This window comes from Neoarius graeffei, chromosome 13 (assembly GCF_027579695.1).
Source record: "Neoarius graeffei isolate fNeoGra1 chromosome 13, fNeoGra1.pri, whole genome shotgun sequence".
Classification (NCBI taxonomy): Eukaryota; Metazoa; Chordata; class Actinopteri; order Siluriformes; family Ariidae; genus Neoarius; species Neoarius graeffei.
The window spans coordinates 26,786,215-26,807,261 of NC_083581.1; the positions used below are offsets into that span (position 1 = coordinate 26,786,215).

At 42.8% G+C, this 21,047-nt stretch overlaps 1 protein-coding gene across 2 annotated transcripts in view; it reads left to right on the forward strand.

The window, feature by feature from the left end:
* Positions 1-6,684: 6,684 nt before the first annotated feature.
* Positions 6,685-21,047, forward strand: part of erbb3b (erb-b2 receptor tyrosine kinase 3b) — a 98,992-nt gene continuing 84,629 nt past the window's right edge. Inside the window, exon 1 of one of the 2 annotated variants that reach the window (XM_060937428.1) lies at positions 6,685-7,185. In XM_060937428.1, coding sequence (XP_060793411.1) covers positions 7,119-7,185 — 67 coding nt within the window. In that variant the 5' untranslated portion in view covers positions 6,685-7,118. The remainder of the gene's footprint in view (positions 7,186-21,047) is intronic. The other variant, XM_060937427.1, reaches the window with a different exon arrangement.

The window sequence follows — 21,047 nt, forward strand, 5'->3', positions numbered from 1 at the left end:
AAAAAGCTCCTTTACCTACTTTTTCTTAGTAGCTTATAGTGTCTCTAGCTACTTTATGAAAATAGTAGTTTGGCTGTAGATTAGCTATTTTAAATCAGAAGTAGTTTGTAGCTTGAGTTGCTTTCCTCACACTGTCTATGATATTTTTGAATGAATTTAATTTCCCAAAATATAAACAAACTAGTAGCATAATTTAATTTTAAACCTTCAGCAGGCAGGTACTAAGGAGGTTGTAGATATGTTATGCAGCACCATACAAGGATCGTATACTTTTTCATGTTAATGAACATGGTAGTTGGCCCATGAGTTTCAAATCTGACCACTCATTTGCACCCACATAAAAGCATAAACCTCCTGCTTATGGCAGGTATACCTGGCTTCTGATGTACACCAATTGTCTCAACCACTTGCCCCATTAACTGTTTTGGAAATCTTTCAAAAAAACAAAAAAACCACCAATTGTGTACTTCCTGTCTCCGTATTTGTATCTGCTTTGAATACAGTATTCCGTTAGATCATAATGTTTACACAAAATTAGATAGATAGATAGATAGATAGATAGATAGATAGATAGATAGATAGAGTGGTGCTTGAAAGTTTGTGAACCCTTTAGAATTTTCTATATTTCTGCATAAATATGACCGAAAACATCATCAGATTTTCACACAAGTCCTAAAAGTAGATAAAGACAGCCCAGTTAAACAAATGAGACAAAAATATTATACTTGGTCATTTATTTATTGAAGAAAATGATCCAATATTACATATCTGTGAGTGGCAAAAATATGTGAACCTTTGCTTTCAGTATCTGGTGTGACCCTCTTGCGCAGCAATAACTGCACCTAAACATTTCCGGTAACTGTTGATCAGTCCTGCACACCGGCTTGGAGGAATTTTAGCCCGTTCCTCCGTACAGAACAGCTTCAACTCTGGGATGTTGGTGGGTTTCCTCACATGAACTGCTCACTTCAGGTCCTTCCACAACATATCGATTGGATTAAGGTCAGGACTTTGAATTGGCCATTCCAAAACATTAACTTTATTCTTCTTTAACCATTCTTTGGTAGAACGACTTGTGCGCTTAGGGTCGTTGTCTTGCTGCATGACCCACCTTCTCTTGAGATTCAGTTCATGGACAGATGTCCTGACATTTTCCTTTAGAATTCGCTGGTATAATTCAGAATTCATTGTTCCATCAATGATGGCAAGCCATCCTGGCCCAGATGCAGCAAAACAGGCCCAAACCATGATACTACCATCACCATGTTTCACAGATGGGATAAGGTTCTTATGCTGGAATGCAGTGTTTCCCTTTCTCCAAACATAACACTTCTCATTTAAACCAAAAAGTTCTATTTTGGTCTCATTTGTCCACAAAACATTCTTCCAATAGCCTTCTGGCTTGTCCACATGATCTTTTGCAAACTGCAGACGAGCAGCAATGTTCTTTTTTGGAGAGCAGTGGCTTTCTTCTTGCAACCCTGCCATGCACACCATTGTTGTTCTGTTTCTCCTGATGGTGGACTCATGAACATTAACATTAGCCAATGTGAGAGAATCCTTCAGTTGCTTAGAAGTTACCCTGGGGTCCTTTGTGACCTCGCCGACTATTACATGCCTTGCTCTTGGAGTGATTTTTGTTGGTCGACCACTCCTGAGGAGGGTAACAATGGTCTTGAATTTCCTCCATTTGTACACAATCTGTCTGACTGTGGATTGGTGGAGTCCAAACTCTTTAGAGATGGTTTTGTAACCTTTTCCAGCCTGATGAGCATCAACAACACTTTTTCTGAGGTCCTCAGAAATCTCCTTTGTTCGTGTCATGATACACTTCCACAAACATGTGTTGTGAAGATCAGACTTTGATAGATTCCTGTTCTTAAAACAGGGTGCCCACTCACACCTTATTGTCATCCCATTGATTGAAAACACCTGACTCTAATTTCACCTTCAAATTAACTGCTAATCCTAGAGGTTCACATACTTTTGCCACTCACAGATATGTAATATTGGATTATTTTCCTCAATAAATAAATGACCAAGTATAATATTTTTGTCTCATTTGTTTAACTGGGTTCTCTTTATCTACTTTTAGGACTTGTGTGAAAATCTGATGATGTTTTAGGTCATATTTATGCAGAAATATAGAAAATTCTAAAGGGTTCACAAACTTTCAAGCACCACTGTAGATAGATAGAATTTCGATATACACTCTCATGGCAAATGTTTGTGGACACTTGACCATCACACCCATATGTGGGTCTAGGATGCCTTTGTATAATTAATATATAACTATAAATGGAACTAAGACGTGCAAACACTATAATGTTCCTGGGCACAAAGCGAGCTCCATGAATGCATGGTTGGAGTGGAAGATCTCGATTGTCCTACACTGAGCCTGGACCACAACCTCACTAAACACCTTTGAGATGAACTGGAAAGCCAGCTGTGCTTGACATCCCCCTCCCCCCAAATCTGTCCCTCTGAGTTACACGTTGGTCCTGGGATCAAGATGCTGACCTCTTCTGCTCCTTGGACCTGCTTGATCCATTCTGGTGCCCTGTGTCTGGTTGGAGTCTAATCGCATCGCTCCTGTGGAGGACGGCCCCATGAGGACAGTTGAAAGTCACACCTGGAGGACGCTCTGGACTCTTACAGTAATGCTTTTATGGCTGAGGACTACAGTTGACTTGCTAACTTTAGGACTGCAGTTGTCATGAACAGTTTTGCACTCAAGTTTCCATCAATGAAGAGTTTATAACATCAACAAAACTGACTTCATGTTAAAACTGTTAATGTTATAGTCATGCTGTCTGTTGTTGCCCAAATGAGGATGGGTTCCCTTTTGAGTCTGGTTCCTCTTGAGGTTTCTTCCTCATGTCGTCTGAGGGAGTTTTTCCTTGCCACCGTCGCCACAGGCTTGCTCACTGGGGATAGATTAAGGATAATATTAGCTCATGTTTTAAGTCGTTCAAATTCTGTAAAGCTGCTTTGCGACAATGTTTATTGTTAAAAGCACTATACAAGTAAACTTGACTTGACATCAGTGCCTGACCTCACTCAGGCTCTTGTGGCTGAATAAACACTATTCATGGTCCAATATCTAGTGGAAAGCCTTCCCAGAAGAGTGGAGCTTATCTCATCTCATCATCTCTAGCTGCTTTATCCTGTTCTACAGGGTCCCAGGCAAGCTGGAGCCTATCCCAGCTGACTACGGGCGAAAGGCAGGGTACACCCTGGACAAGTCGCCAGGTCATCACAGGGCTGACACATAGACACAGACAACCATTCACACCCAGAGGCAATTCTAGAGTCTGTTGTGGCCCCAAGCAAAAATTTCCAGGGGGCCCTTCTGACCAGTGTTCATCACCAATATCTCAACTCATCTCATTATCTCTAGCCGCTTTATCCTTCTACAGGGTCGCAGGCAAGCTGGAGCCTATCCCAGCTGACTATGGGCGAAAGGCAGGGTACACCCTGGACAAGTTGCCAGGTCATCACAGGGCTGACACATAGACACAGACAACCTAGGGCGTAATTTTGGGTAGGGACGCTAGGGATGTGTCCCTACCAATATTCAGCCGCTACTTTGTAATCACGATCAATAAAACCGATGTCCTAACCTGAGCAATGATTATATGGCACACAAAGGGTTAAATGTATGACACTGCTAATAATCCCCCCTCTAACGTAGATATCATTCTCTGATTAGCTACCTCTTTCTCGCTAACTTACATGGTTGGCTATCCCAGCTGTCACTCCATCTGCTGTAAAAGCAGCATACTTCCCACAGCAGCCGTGACTACCCGCCCATCAACCCCCCATATCTCACACGTACACACCTGACCTACCCCACGCACCCCCCACTCTCTGTCAGCCTACAAATTGAGCTGGACTTCGATGTCCATGCATGCTTGCCCTACGACTCGCATGCTGACTTGAGTATCATGGATGACGGCCCCCCTCCCAAGAAACGAGACATTCATTCATTCTTCTTCAAAGTCAAGAATATAAGTGCAGGGTTTCCGTCGAGCTTTATAAACTCAACAAAATCTTTTTGATGTATGGAAACCCTTCATAAAAGTATTGCTGCGGCTCCTTAGGCAGGTTTAGCAACATGACAGGACATATCAGAGCTAGGCTACTGCATAGCTGCAGAGAAAAGGAATGCTGGAGCAATGTAACTTGGTGTTAGATAATATCCTCGATGAATGAATGTTAAATTTATAGACCTAATGGTTTTACAGAATGTAAGTAGTCAGATGTAGGCTACTGCATGGCCATGCAGATGTGCGACTTGCATTTCAGAATCAACAGCGTGACAGCCGCTGAGTCTGCTGCTGAGTCTGCTGCGTTCACCGTTTTACAGAGACCTCTTTCTACTACTACTAGGCTAGGCTAGATACAACAAATCTATGGTCCTTTACTGCCACCTACAGACGAATATTGGTAACTGCAGCATGAACACAGAAGTCACAAGCACATCTGCAGTGAAAATCATAACACACGTTACGAACACAGAAACAGGCAACAAAAAGACATAATATGGAAAATGGAGGGGCAACAAAAAGACAAAAAAAATGGGGGGTATACTACAAATGCAATACTAATGTAATCATAATCATGCTATAATAGGCAATCACTAAATTATATATCCAAATATCATTTTAACTCAATTTGAGCTTAATTACAGAATAGAAAATGCCACCAGTAGCATCTATTTATGAGTGTCTCAATAAGGCAGTCAGTGAATTTTGAGACACCCCCCCAATGTCAAACAATACAGATATTGAATTTAAAAAAAAAACAATATTTAATGCTAAAAATGCTTAAAGTTTTTCATTCTTATTTTCATGTATTTCTGTGGAAGAGACAGAACGACTGCTTAAACACAAATTAGGAAGTGTGTGGTGTAAAAGTAATAAATCATCAGATTCTAGATCATGTGATATTATGCATCCATGTTTTTGTGGGGAATAAACTATAGTCTATGTAATAATTTTGTACTTTTTGCTGATGCTACAACCTTACCATGAAACTCTACAGTCATTCTATTCCTAATCTACTCATACAGTATGTCATGCATCAACATATTTTTGTAAGGTGACAGACAGCAGAGAGGCTGGAGGAGATGAAAGACAGTGCAGAGAAGGTAGAGAAAGAGGAGAATCTACAGTTGGAGGAGCAGAAAGAGAGGTTGGAAATTCACAGGTGAGGTTAATGATGGATATGTCAGTCATAAGATTCAGCCCCACTGTGGCAGATGTAGGGGTGGGATTTGAACCTGCAACCCTGGGAGCCAAAGACCAACTCCCTAACCATTAGGCCACAGCTGCCCTCGTTAACCTATAAGATCTGCACGACATGAAATTATGATTGCTAATGGGAAAAAAAAAACCACCTTTCGGAAGCACTGCCTTGGATCACTTTTGTGTCCCCACCAATGTCAAAATCAAAGTTACTCCTTTGCAGACAACCATTCACACTCACGGTCAATTTAGAGTCACCAGTTAACCTAACCTGCATGTCTTTGGACTGTGGGGGAAACCGGAGCACCTGGAGGAAACCCACGCAAACTCCACACAGAAAGGCCCTCGCCGGCCATGGGGCTCAAACCCAGGACCTTCTTGCTGTGAGGCGACAGCGCTAACCACTACACCACCAGGCCGCCCGTAAAAAACAATAAAAAACAAAATAATAGCCCTCGGGCCCCGACTCTTGGGGGGCCCCTGGGCCAGGGGCTTATCTCATCTCATTTATCTCATTATCTCTAGCCGCTTTATCCTGTTCTACAGGGTCGCAGGCAAGCTGGAGCCTATCCCAGCTGACTACGGGCGAAAGGCAGGGTACACCCTGGACAAGTCGCCAGGTCATCACAGGGCTGACACATAGACACACAACCATTCACACCTACGGTCAATTTAGAGTCACCAGTTAACCTAACCTGCATGTCTTTGGACTGTGGGGGAAACCCACGCAAACTCCACACAGAAAGGCCCTCGCCGGCCACGGGGCTCGAACCCAGGACCTTCTTGCTGTGAGGTGACAGCGCTAACCACTACACCACCATGCCGCCCGTAAAAAAAAACAATAAAAAACAAAATAATAGCCCTCAGGCCCCGACTCTTGGGGGGCCCCTGGGCCAGGGGCTTATCTCATCTCATTATCTCTAGCCGCTTTATCCTGTTCTACAGGGTTGCAGGCAAGCTGGAGCCTATCCCAGCTGACTATGGGCGAAAGGCGGGGTACACCCTGGACAAGTCGCCAGGTCATCACAGGGCTGACACATAGACACACAACCATTCACACCTACGGTCAATTTAGAGTCACCAGTTAACCTAACCTGCATGTCTTTGGACTGTGGGGGAAACCGGAGCACCCGGAGGAAACCCACGCGGACAACATGCAAACTCTGCGCAGAAAGTCCCTCGCCGGCCACGGGGCTCAAACCCAGGACCTTCTTGCTGTGAGGCGACAGCGCTAACCACTACACCACCGTGACCAGGGGCTTATTATAAGAGCAAATCTGGAATGAGATGCTGAACAGGTCAAATTTTGTCCATGTATCGTCGGGTTTTGTGCTGGACAGGTAATCGCGCACTGATTGCTGTTTGGTGGACTGAACGCTTGGGAAGTAGAGCGCGAGCGCTGTTTCTGTGCTTGACATTTCTAGAGGGAGTGGCTCCTGAGAGTCACACTCAGTCTGTCTCACAAACTCCCCGAACTGTCTGTGTCACAGCCCCTCTCTGAGCCCGGTTCCGGAGGAGAAGATTAGTTTCAGGTTCTTCTCGTCGCCATGTCCAGCGCGCGCTGTTGGTCTCTCTGTAGAGTCGGAAGGTAACCTCCGCGCGCGCGCAGCATATTAAATCAGATTACTTTTTTTCTTTCTTTCGCATTTCGGAGTTTATTGAGGAGCGGAAAGACCAGTCAGACAAACCAGGAGCGCTTGTGGATATCGTTCCGCTGTGGTGGATGTGTAGCTTTTCTTCTGGAGCAGGAAGTTCAGCTTCTCCATCCGGAAACCAACCAGGCGCGTGAAGCACCTGGGCTGAAGAAGGGCTCGTGCGAGAGAGTGCGCGCGCGCTCCGGCTCTCTGCTCCTTCACTCCACAGGTGGAGATGCGGCTGCACGCGCTCACACTCCTCCTGCTTTCACTGCAGGAAGCTGCTGTTCAGACTCAGGAAGGTATGCAGGAATAAAATGCATTAAAGGAACTAAAGTCAGACTTTCAGCTTGTGGGAACCTTTTCGTTTTGACCAAACAGGCAGTGCAATTCCCTTACAAAAATTAACCATGGTTTTACTATGAAAACTAACCATGGTTTATAGTTATTCATGGTTTTTTTGGGTAACCATGAAAACCATGGTTCATGACTATGGTTTAACCATGGTTTCACTATGGTATAATCTTTGCACCCAATCTCATCTCATCTCATTATCTGTAGCCGCGTTATCCTGTTCTACAGGGTCACAGGCAAGCTGGAGCCTATCCCAGCTGACTATGGGCGAAAGGCGGGGTACACCCTGGACAAGTCGCCAGGTCATCACAGGGCTGACACATAGACACAGACAACCATTCACACTCACATTCACACCTACGGTCAATTTAGAGTCACCAGTTAACCTAACCTGCATGTCTTTGGACGAAACCGGAGCACCCGGAGGAAACCCACGCGGACAACATGCAAACTCCGCACAGAAAGGCCCTCGCCGGCCACGGGGCTCGAACCCGGAACTTCTTGCTGTGAGGCGACAGCGCTAACCACTACACCATCGTGCCGCCCTGCACCCAATCGTTTCAACCCAATTGTTTGGGCTAAGATAACCTAGTGTTGAGTTCGTGCAATATTAGCCCAGTGGTTGGGTTAAAGTTGAGTTATTCTTGACTCAGTATTTTTAGAGTGTATTATTATTGTTGTTGTTTAGGATGTACTACATGCATTTTACCTCAATGTTCACTTCAATTTTTAGGTTCTAAGTAAATGTTAATGTATCTGGGCTGTTAATCAAGATCCTTCTCTACAGCATTGGCTGTTGGACGAAAGCATGGTAATACTACAGTTAGTGCATCCTTTTAAAAACCATACTATCCCTTTTTAAACTAATTTCATAGTTACTATGACCTATTACATATACAACTATGATGCTACCACAGCTACTGCAGTACTATGGATAAACCAGAGTAATGCTATGGTTGGTTCATAGTACTTAGAATCACCATGAAATACCATAGTAGAACCATGGTTACTACCATGGATGAACCATAGTAATACTATGGTTGGTTCATAGTACTTAGAATAACCATGAGATACCATGGTCACTACATAAAAACCATGGTAAAACCATAGTAAACCATGGTAGATTTTCGTAGGGGTTACCAGGGGTGCCGCCAGAAATTTTGGGCCCCATGAAAGATTAGAATTTTGGGCCCCCCAACTTTGCCCACCCTCATCACAATTGCACTATTTTCATTATTTGACTTTTGATAGCCCATGGACCTTGAGTTTGTGACTTTGTTATTACATTTTATGTATTAACCTACCAGGGACTAGATGAAAACTGGTCAGTGACTAATTCTGGTGCATTTACAATCACAAATGAAAATTCAAGATTTTGCCACATGCCTTCTTGTGCTAGGACAATTGGTAGTGAAATGTGTGATGTGACTGCTAATAAATCATAGAAAAAGTTTTCTACCCAGCATCAAAATACCTATGGAAATCCCATGGATTGTTATGTGTTAGGTAGAAAGCTGTGTGTACTGTTCTGCAAAAAGGGAATATGTTTGAAACCAATGGTTTAGAACGTGTGAACATTCCACACACGTAACCATGTCAGACACTTGACTGGTGTCCGTTATTATCAACACTTTAATCTAGCAAACTGTATATGGCGCTCGCTCATTAAAACTAAAGCATTTATGGGTTGTATTGCTGCTTACCTCCTTCTCCAAAGGGGGGTTCAGTGGTTTGGTAGGGCGGAGGTCCCCCTGAGGCTGAATCTGTGCATATTTAGGGCACCCCATTAGTTATGAAACTGGTTATTAGCACTAGTTATTAGCACCAGCATAACGTAATATTTCATCTTGTTTATCACACAAGTTCAGTTATTAAATTGGAAAAAATGTCACTGTACAAACTGTAAAAGTGTTCTCTTGATAGGCTAATCCAACCACGTTCATACTGTTCATTTACCATTCGCTAATATTTTGAACACACGTGAGCGATAGCTACCTTTCTTTGGGAAAAACTGAGTGACCAGTTGCCTGCCTCTCCGGTCTCTCTCAGCTTTCAGCTGCCTTTCTTTACGTTTTTGACAGCCACTCTTCATATTTAGCGATCATAGACTGTACGCACTCCACTGCTGGCTGGCTGGCTGCTGCACCGCGACACAGCAGCAAGTAGCGTTGCACTGATCAGCACACAGATTTAATGCATCGCGCTTCTACCAGAACTGGACCGTACCATTTCGCAAAAGGGGGAGGGTTAAATGACAATATGTTGAAGAACTCAAGAAATAGACAACCTTGTTCAATTAGCTCATTTTACCAGATGGAATATTGCATTGTTGTTATTTCAAAAGTCTTATTAAAATCATTAAAAGCATATTATCAGCCCCTTAAAGGGCCCCATGGCAGTGCTGGGCCCCTAGAATTGTTCTAACCTTTCCCCCCCTGGCGGCACCCATGGTAATTACAAAAACAACTACTATTGGGGGGGTCAGACCAAAAAAATTTTCTACCCCCTCCAAATTATGGAGATGATCTATCTAAGTATGGAAATACCAATATTTGGCCAACTGAAAAATGCTAACCCCCCTGTACATACCCTCTGAAGTTAATAACCCCTCCAAATAGTCAAAAACTGCCTTTAATAATAATAATAATAATAATAATAATAATAATAATACATTTTATTTATAAGCGCCTTTCAAGGTGCCCAAGGACACTGAACAGTAAAAAACAAACAATAGAATAACAACAATAATAAAATAATAAGAAATCAATAATAATAATAACAATATTAAAAATCAAAGAGAAAAGGCCAAGCTAAAGAGATGTGTTTTTAGCTGTTTTTTGAAAGAAGACAGTGTTGAGCATTGGCGCAACGCTAATGGCAGGGCATTCCACAGCTTAGGGCCATTTACACTGAAAGCCCTGTCACCCATAGAGCACTAATATTAGGGTTGTTTTACAATCAGGGTACGCAAGCTAAAAATCAAGTCAAGTTTATTTGTATAGCGCTTTTAACAGTAAACATTGTTGCAAAGCAGCTTTACAGAATTTGAATGACTTAAAACATGAGCCAATTTTGTCCCTAATCTATCCCCAATGAGCAAGCTTGTGGCGACGGTGGCAAGGAAAAACTCCCTCAGACGACATGAGGAAGAAACCTCGAGAGGAACCAGACTCAAAAGGGAACCCATCCTCATTTGCGCAACAGACAGCATGACTATAATATGAACAGTTTTAACATGAAGACAGTTTCGTTGATGTAACTCTTCATTGATGGAAACTTGAGTGCAAAACTCTTCATGACAACTGCAGTCCTAAAGTTAGCAAGTCAACTGTAGTCCTCAGCCATAAAAGCATTACTGTAAGAGTCCGATGATGGATGGATGGATGGATGGATGGATGGATGGATGGATGGATGGATAAATTGACCATAGGTGTGAATGTGAGTGTGAACGGGTGTTTGTGTCTATGTGTCAGCCCTGCGATGACCTGGCAACTTGTCCAGGGTGTACCCTAGTCTGGCTAACGCGACTTCAAAGCTCTGCGAGTATTTGGTCTGGCAAAGATATTAAGCCCAACCGTTTCCCAAAGTGCGTGGTTGACCCACCTCCCTGAAATGCCTCAGTTTGCTACTGGTCGAAGCCAGAAAAGGCTGTGACGAAGCTTAAACCAATCACATCACTCTTTCCTCTGACGTATGTGACGCGACGGGGCTAACTGGTAGATTAAACTCTTACCGAAGCCGGTCGGGAGCAAGGCGAAAACGTCCTTCCTTTCAATAAATACCTCCAGGGCTGCTCTTTGCTCTGTTTTCAATGAGAACTTGCTTCATGTTCATAATGTTTCTAGTGAATGAAGCGCTTCCGGCATAGATTCTGTAAACAATCTATGGCTTCCGGTCGCAGTTCTACTACGTCACTGCCTTGAACATGCCTCTACCCAGGGCCGTTGGAGATGCTCAAAGTTGATTGGCTCCCAATTTTTCGGGAGCTTGGAAGAGCTGTAGATAGCTTGCCTGGCCAGACTAAGCTCGCAACAGGCCCTCGTGTTGCGTCACGCTTAGGATGGGCGGGCCCAGGCTAGGTGTACCCTGCCTCTCGCCCATAGTCAGCTGGGATAGGCTTCAGCTTGCCTGCGACCCTGTAGAACAGAATAAGCGGCTACAGATCAAGTCAAGTCAAGTTTATTTGTATAGCGCTTTTAACAATAAACATTGTCGCAAAGCAGCTTTACAGAATTTGAACGACTTAAAACATGAGCTAATTTTGACCCTAATCTATCCCCAATGAGCAAGCCTGTGGCGACGGTGGCAAGGAAAAACTCCCTCAGACGACATGAGGAAGAAACCTCGAGAGGAACCAGACTCAAAAGGGAACACATCCTCATTTGCGCAACAACAGACAGCATGACTATAATATGAACAGTTTTAACATGAAGACAGTTTTGTTGATGTAACTCTTCATTGATGGAAACTTGAGTGCAAAACTGTTCATGACAACTGCAGTCCTAAAGTTAGCAAGTCAACTGTAGTCCTCAGCCATAAAAGCATTACTGTAAGAGTCCGATAATGGATGGATGGATGGATAAATTGACCATAGGTGTGAATGTGAGTGTGAACGGGTGTTCGTGTCTATGTGTCAGCCCTGCGATGACCTGGCAACTTGTCCAGGGTGTACCCCGCCTCTCGCCCGTAGTCAGCTGGGATAGGCTCCAGCTTGCCTGCGACCCTGTAGAACAGAATAAGCGGCTACAGATCAAGTCAAGTTTATTTGTATAGCGCTTTTAACAATAAACATTGTCGCAAAGCAGCTTTACAGAATTTGAACGACTTAAAACATTTTGTCCCTAATCTATCCCCAATGAGCAAGCCTGTGGCGACGGTGGCAAGGAAAAACTCCCTCAGACGACATGAGGAAGAAACCTCGAGAGGAACCAGACTCAAAAGGGAACACATCCTCATTTGCGCAACAACAGACAGCATGACTATAATATGAACAGTTTTAACATGAAGACAGTTTCGTTGATGTAACTCTTCATTGATGGAAACTTGAATGCAAAACTCTTCATGACAACTGCAGTCCTAAAGTTAGCAAGTCAACTGTAGTCCTCAGCCATAAAAGCATTACTGTAAGAGTCCGATAATGGATGGATGGATGGATGGATGGATAAATTGACCATAGGTGTGAATGTGAGTGTGAACGGGTGTTTGTGTCTAGGGCTACGTTTACATTACGTCGAATCAGCGGATCATCAGATTAACGTTCTTAAAACGATTCGCGTTTACACTAAAACCGTTAGCCGTGCACACAGCAACACCAATACGCGGATACGCTCGGCTCCGCAGGCATCCTGCGCTCCAAATCACTCCGCCCTGAACAGCGAGTGCCCTCTGGAGGGTGCGCACTCCGGCCCTGCGCAGCTCACAGAGCGCGCGAGTGAAGTGAACAAGCCACGATTCGGGACTGAGCCGCTGTGTGTGAGATCCCAGCGCATATCACTTATTACTTGCAAGTGGAAGGATGGCAAGCCTAAAGACAATCATAACTACACAATGGGCAGTATTTGCATCAGTATTTGCAGTATTTTCATACTTTTATACTCTTTAATGAAAGGTGATACAAGGCGGAAGTCTGCGCCGTTTTTCAGCAGTCGCGTCACATGACCAACGCCAGCGAATCAGGAAGGTGGATGTCACAGTGACGTTGTCCAATGAGACGCCAGCTAGAGCTCAGCACAGCGTATTCGCGTATTCTCAATGTTTACACAGCACCGGAGCTGATACGATCTAGATTGAATACGTGGACGCTGGCGGATTCCCGTTTCCCCGCTTTTTCAGGGGGGTTAATGTAAACGGACAGTGCATCCGCGAAGAAAACGAGACAGATACGGTCTAGTGTAAACGTAGCCTATGTGTCAGCCCTGCGATGACCTGGCAACTTGTCCAAGGTGTACCCCGCCTCTCGCCCATAGTCAGCAGGGATAGGCTCCAGCTTGCCTGCAACCCTGTAGAACAGAATAAGCGGCTACAGATCAAGTCAAGTTTATTTGTATAGCGCTTTTAACAGTAAACATTGTCGCAAAGCAGCTTTACAGAATTTGAACGACTTAAAACATGAGCTAATTTTGTCCCTAATCTATCCCCAATGAGCAAGCCTGTGGCGACGGTGGCAAGGAAAAACTCCCTCAGACGACATGAGGAAGAAACCTCGAGAGGAACCAGACTCAAAAGGGAACTCATCCTCATTTGCGCAACAACAGACAGCATGACTAACAGTTTTAACATGAAGTCAGTTTCGTTGATGATGTAACTCTTCATTGATGGGAACTTGAGTGCAAAACTGTTCATGACAACTGCAGTTGTTAGCAAAGTTAGCAAGTCAACTGTAGTCCTCAGCCATAAAAGTATTACTGTAAGAGTCCAGAGCATCCTCCAGGTGTTACCCTCAACTGTCCTCATGGGGCCGTCCTCCACAGGAGCGATGTGATAAAACTCCAACCAGACACAGGGCACCAGGATGGATCAAGCAGGTCCGAGGGGCAGAAGAGGCCAGCATCTCAATCCCAGGACCAACATGTAACTCAGAGGGACAGATTGGGGGGGGGGGGGGGGGGGGGGGGGGGGGGACACAGGTTGTTAGGTATGCCCTAAAAATGACACAAGTATTAAGTCTGTGTGGTAGGCTCGCAGAGACGAGAGTCTTGACATCAGGCATGATACACAACAATGGCATGTTAATATGGTTAAAAAATATCGTGACCTGCTCTGGCTGGATGCTTGATTGGGTGACGGGAGCACACTCCTCAGCAATGATGGGATGCAGATGGGACCCTTAGGGCTGGCCAAGACAATTCAGTTAAATCACATTTAACACTTATTATCTTCAATATCAAAAGGCTTGACTAAATAAACTTGGTTGTTTATTGTAGCCCTGTGATAGCTCTATTTACCATGCAAAAAAAAATTTGGTGATAACCTTATTTTTGGTGAATGTATGGCAATATATGTCATATTTAGCAAAATTACTCATGTCATTTAGAAAAAGTGCTTTTTTGACCACAGGTAGCTCCAAAAGGGATGCATTTAAATCATTCTTTATACCATAAAACAAATATTTGGTTCCATATCATTGGAAACATAGTTAAGTTTTAATGTTGAATGCCAGTAAGTTTTCAGACTATTTTGATCAAATTAATATGTCAAAAAAATGTCCTCTCCAAGACAGCTAATTTTTCAATATAAAATAACATATCTAAAATGATTATTTTCATCCTAAAATGTGGTCAAGATATTGGGACATAAATATTAGAGACAACTAACACAAAGCTTACAGCCTTATATTTAAAAGCACTATGGAAGTAGTGGATTCTGAATTGTCAAAAAAAAAAAAAAGTCCTCTCCGAGAATCACTTCATTTGTTTCTCCCAGCCCTGCTTAAAGCTACACTTAATCTTCTTTATTTTATAGCAGATTACACAAAACTACCATACACATATGTCAAAAAATTACCTGAAATCTGTTCTTTAACTTGTCCTTCACTTAAAAACTGGTACAAGAACCAGTTTGAATCAATTTGAATTTTGGACCCCTGTGACACAAACTTTGTACCCATAAGCATTCCTTAACGGAAATGACTCTTAAATATAACATCAAAAATCACAGTAATAACATTTATTTCTCACAAAAAGAGTTGTTAGAAACCCTCATTTTGTCTCTGTTTACGGGTTTGAATCAGAGTAACAAATTCTCCATAAAGTTTCAAGATACGCTTCTTTATATGTCTGGTGTGGATGGTGTCTAAGTTACAAAATAACCAGTGCTCTTGAACAAGTTCTGCCAGCAACTGAGCAGCAGCATCCCTGGATCTCTGTGCTTGACCAGCACGCTTCGGCCGCAGCAGATAGAGCATATTCTGAATGATGTCCTTCCCTGTTGGAAGCATCCCAGAAGGGAACTCAGCCTGCTCTATGTACTCTACTACACCTAGTGTCTTCTTAGCTTTTGACCGTGTTGCAACAGAAGCCATTATTTACCTGTGAGAATACAAATAATGACTATTTAATACATTGGGAGATATAATTCAGATATGAATCATTTGTGCATACTGGTTCTTAAAACTAAATTAGTAACCTTAAGTAATGATCCTCTGTGCTTAAAAATAGTTCATATTTGAGGTATTACTGAAGAGTGTGACATTCATCAATAACTTTAAAACTTGCTGAAAAAGAGCAGAATTACCATATGTTTAATTTACTTGAATGTAAGGTTACTTACCACTAAGCTTATTACCTTAAAATAATGATCATCTGCACTGAAAATGTTGTAGTCGTACCTAGTGGCATACCTGAAGAGGTTCGCATTCATCGATAACTTTAAAACACATTTAAAAAAGCAGCATTCTAATATCAAACAGCACTGTAATGTATTTTGTCATATTGTAAGAATGGAAACTTTCAGAGGGTATGTACAGGGGGGTTAGCAAGGTTCAATTTAATACAATTTGACATTTTCCCACATAGATGGACCATCTGGACAAGTCACCAGGTCATCACAGGGCTGACACAGACAACCATTCACACTCACATTCACACCTATGGTCAGTTTAGAGTCACCAGTTAACCTAACCTGCATGTCTTTGGACTGTGGGGGGAAACCCACAGGGAGAACATGCAAACTCCACACAGAAAGGCCCTCGCCGGCCACAGGGCTTGAACCCGGACCGTCTTGCTGTGAGGCAATAGCGCTAACCACTACACCACCGTGCTGCCACATGGAATATTTGTGTTTTGTAAATAAAGTTCACGCTCACTGGTAATAAGTTTACAATTATTATTATTACTGGGCGGCACGGTGGTGTAGTGGTTAGCACGGTCGCCTCACAGCAAGAAGGTTCCGGGTTCAAGCCCAGTGGAGTTTGCATGTTCTCCCCGTGTCTGCGTGGGTTTCCTCCGGGTGCTCCGGTTTCCCCCACAGTCCAAAGACATGCAGTTAGGTTGACGTGGGGCGGCCTTGTGCTGACGTGCCCTTGAGCAAGGTACCTGACCCCTGACTGCTCCCCGGGTGCTCTGGTGTGGCTGCCCACTGCTCTGAGTGTGTGTGTGTGTGTGTGTGTTCACTGCTTCAGATGGGCTAAATGAAGAGGATGAATTTCACTGTGCTTGAAGTGTGCATGTGACGAATAATAATAAAGGTTTCTTCAGCAAGAAGGTTCTGGGTTTGAGCCCCACGGCCTTTCTGTATGGTGTTTGCATGTTCTCCTCATGGGTGCATGGGTTTACTCTGGGTGCTCAGGTTTCCGCTACAGTCCAAAGACATGCAATTAGGTTAACTGGCTCATTAATTGCCCGTAGGTGTGAATGTGTGTGTGCACAGAAAGGAACCGGCCACCCTACTGCTACAATTCTGGCCAAGTCAGGTATTTCACCTGACGTCACAGGGTCACGTGACGCCCCGGTGTCCGCCATTTTGAACGTCAAGCTAGCTAATGTCAACAACAGTAGCTGGTATGTTACTGTAGCAATGTTTACGTTCAGTCATTTGGATGACTGTTAAAACCTTTCAGTCTCAAGTTTTTCCTTTACTGGATTTACTAGTTTACTGAGCTAGCGTGCGCCGGTCGGCCGGCAGGCTAGCGCGCGCGCTAGCTCAGTAAACTAGTAAATCCAGTAAAGGAAAAACTTGAGACTGAAAGGTTTTAACAGTCATCCAAATGACTGAACGTAAACATTGCTACAGTAACATACCAGCTATGATGTTGTTGACATTAGCTAGTGCTAACAGCTAGTTGCTAATACACTGCTACAACTACACGGACCCTAATAATACAGTTCTTAGTCATTGCCTGGTAACAGCAAATTTATAACGGGCCATGTCTCAACAGACTAAGAAGTTATTTCAATGACATTTAATAACATTTTGTTTATCCTGAGGACCGAAAGTAAATGAAAATGTGAACAAACCTTAGCTGTAATAAGATGGCGACCACCGGCTCCAGGGACGACCCGCTGATGTAGGCATGTTACCCAGCCTGACACAAATATTTGTAGGTATCCAAACTCGTATACGCTTTCAGATCAATACCTGTGTATGGCGATGGGTTTTTAACGACATAGGCATACAGATCATGTGGGCCGAAGTCAGGTAAAGACGAGGGCTTCGTGTACTTCCGTACGTCAGTGAACAATCCTGGTGGAAGCAGGTAAACGTCGTTCTCTAAGCCTGCTAACCTCAATTTTTGCAAATACCTCTCCCTCTGCTCGCCCTGTAAATGCCCTACGTCGCTGGATAGTGAAGGTGTTTTCTGCATCTCGCTCCTTTTTCTTTTATGTTTTTCGTTTGTCGCCTTCCTCGCATTCAAACTGATTCAAGCCGTGCCGTCCAAAATGGCAGCATCACATGACTTGGTCACGTGAGTGAAATACCTCAATATGGTTTGCCTCAAGCCCAGATTGGGTTCAGTAGTGATGATGATGATTATTATTATTATTATTATTATTATTAGTTGTAGTAGTAGTCATAGTAGTCATAGTAGTATTACTACAACAACTACTATTTAAAATTAATTCAATAGAAGCCTTTTTAGAAGGTTTACATTTGGCTGATCTAGAACTCATCACCTTCTGCACACTTCTGACACATCAGTGAAAATTTGTAGGTCTGATGAGCAGATATTTATGTTATGCAAATTAAATTTACATTTATATTTAGCCAATTTGGCAGCACGGTGGTGTAGTGGTTAGCGCTGTCGCCTCACAGCAAAAAGGTCCGGGTTCGAGCCCCGTGGCTGGTGAGGGCCTTTCTGTGCGGAGTTTGCATGTTCTCCCCGTGTCCGCATGGGTTGCCTCCGGGTGCTCCGGTTTCCCCCAAAGACATGCAGGTTAGGTTAACTGGCGACTCTAAATTGACCGTGAGTGTGAATTAGGTTAACTGGCTCATTAATTGCCCATAGGTGTGAATGTGTGTGCACAGAAAGGAACCAGCCACCCTACTGCTACAATTCTGGCCAAGTCAACTAAATATGGTTTGCCTCAAGCCCAGATTGGGTTCAGTAGTGATGATGATGATGATGATTATTATTATTATTATTATTAGTTTGTGTCTATGTGTTAGCCCTGTGATGACCTGGCGACTTGTCCAGGGTGTACCCCGCCTTTCGCCCGTAGTCAGCTGGGATAGGCTCCAGCTTGCCTGCGACCCTGTAGAAGGATAAAGCGGCTAGAGATAATGAGATGAGATGAGATTATTAGTTTGTGTCTATGTGTTAGCCCTGTGATGACCTGGCGACTTGTCCAGGGTGTACCCCGCCTTTCGCCCGTAGTCAGCTGGGATAGGTTCCAGCTTGCCTGCGGCCTTGTAGAACAGGATAAAGTGGCTAGAGATAATGAAATGAGATGAGATTTAGCCAATTTCTATTCAATGGTTTGTATCTGTAGGTTTTTTGTTTGTTTTTTTCTCTCAGGAGACCAGTCATGTCTGTCTGGTAGTCCTGGGATTAGAACTCACAACCTTTTGGTCTCTTATACTGGAATCAGACTACACAACATATTCAGCTTGATTTTGGCATGAAATCAGGGCCCAAATATAAACATCTTATCGCATGACATAATCAAAGAACACCGATGAAGCGTCTGGGACGCCCCATGACACCCTGTCGTTTTCTTGCCTAGTTTGACAGCTCCTATAACGAGCTCATTGACACGCCTTCTGTTGCTATGATTGACAATTTCTTGACCCCCCCCCAAAATGACACACAAGGATGTGAATGATGATCGGTCAGGGTCAAACTTGTAGTGTTACCAGTCTGCCGACCAAGACACGACAAGAATTTATGGCACTATGATTGCCTGATAGTCTGGTCCTGGCATTAGACAGAATTTAAGAATGATGAAAATCAAACGTAAGTATTGGAAAAGTATGCATTGTCATGCTGAACTGTGCTAAAAGTGATGAAACTGCTGAGAGAAACTAGTTTAAGAGTCATATCTACACACAGAGACACACAGAGTTAAACATTAGGATGTGAATAAGTGCTCAGTGTTCTATACTGTAAACAGTCGCAAAGCAGTCAGCCTATGAGTTTAAAAATTAATAATTAATACAAATATTAAGCATGAGGAACACGGGTCATCTATATCCTTGTCAACATTTATCCATAAAGTGTCTAGGTCCAGTAGCACTCATAGTAAATAATGTCATCATTGGGCTAGTGGTATATCAACTGTACCTTAGGTATACAGTATGTCTGACTTGATTTCAGTCAACAGGAGCTTTTTAACATCACAGCTTTCCATTAAATCCCTAATTGTAGCTTAAAATGTTTTTTCCCCCTAAACTGGAGTCAAGAGATTGATGTTTTTAGGGTTATGGAAGAAAACAAGCTCCAAATCTCAGATTTTCATTCTCATCTTTGAATGAACTTTAACCTGTTCTTTTAATTTTTTTATTACTGGTTTGTTTGGTTTTTTTTTTTTTTGTGCTTTTTTTTGGCCTTTGTCCTGCTTCACCTGAAAAGGTGTGCCGTAGTATTCTTGGCACTGACTCATGGTCCTGAGAATCTGCAGAACATTCTGTACATAACTTCATTTAGAGACATAGGTTTCTGTTTACCTTTAAGGATTAAGATTAGAAACTGTCACGCTCTTAAAATGTAACAATTAATCAAGTAAATAAAGCACAACAGATCTGGACTGAAGTCAAACTGATTCAAGTAGAAGTGCCTCCAATAAATGAAGAATAATATCGAAAACCCTGAAAAAGTCTTGAAATACCATACAGTACAATAATGGACAGAACACTGCGCACAAGGAAAAAAATTGCATACACATAAAACGTGCAATACACAATTACACTTTTAAATCTAGAAGGGTTTTTCAGTTTGTTCACGGTATGTAGAACCCATTGTTTTTTTATTTCCTACCCCTTAGGAAACAAATAATCTTTGACTATCCAGAGAACCCTCCAGGAACATTTCTTTTCTGAAAGTGTGGGTTTTCTGTAATTTATTCTGAAAATTCAACTCAAGATAACAGACTCAAGATCAATGACACTAACAATGTCTCAAGAATTTTACTTCCTCGTCTCTATTAATTGACCAGATTGTGACTGATACGCTTATTAGGAATCTGTTTCAACATCAAGCTTGCGCTTATCTCGTTTTGTGTGAAGACAATTTAATTTGCGTCACCAGTGCAAACAGCGTGAGCAGATTAAGCTATAGGGTTCATTAGCTGAAACGCCCAGGAGTGAGTCACTTCTCGTTGATATATTGACAGCTCTGGAATGATTAACCAGGCCTCTCCTAATTGTTCCTCTCCTTTTGCACACAAAACCACCTTCTTCTTCTTTTTTTTTTTTTTTAAAGAACTTTGCCTCTTAGGATCCTGGTGGGTATTAATGCATCATAATCAGTGTTCCTGATTGTGCTAATAAGTAACTTATTTTGCCAGGGGTTGCAGTGTGTCAGCAGGGTTGTAAACTGGTTCAGTATCAGAGCTAGGTGTAGGAATACTGTATATTGCCCCATCATAAAAAATTTAATTGGATGTTGCACTCAAGATTATGGCGCTAAAGTTCATTGGGTTTGTTTTATTGTGGTAAGGAGAGGTGGAGAGTGATAATAATTTCCCCTCATTCAGAACAGAAGTGATGAATCCTCTAGGATGAATGGAGAACCAGTTCCAAGATTATAACACAGGAGTCTAGTCACCTTTGTAGTACATAGTTATTGTTCAAGATGTATTTCCATCTTATAGCAGAATATCAAGTTGGGTCTTGTAATATCAAGTCAGAGGGAATGTATTTGTTTGTAATTTTAAAG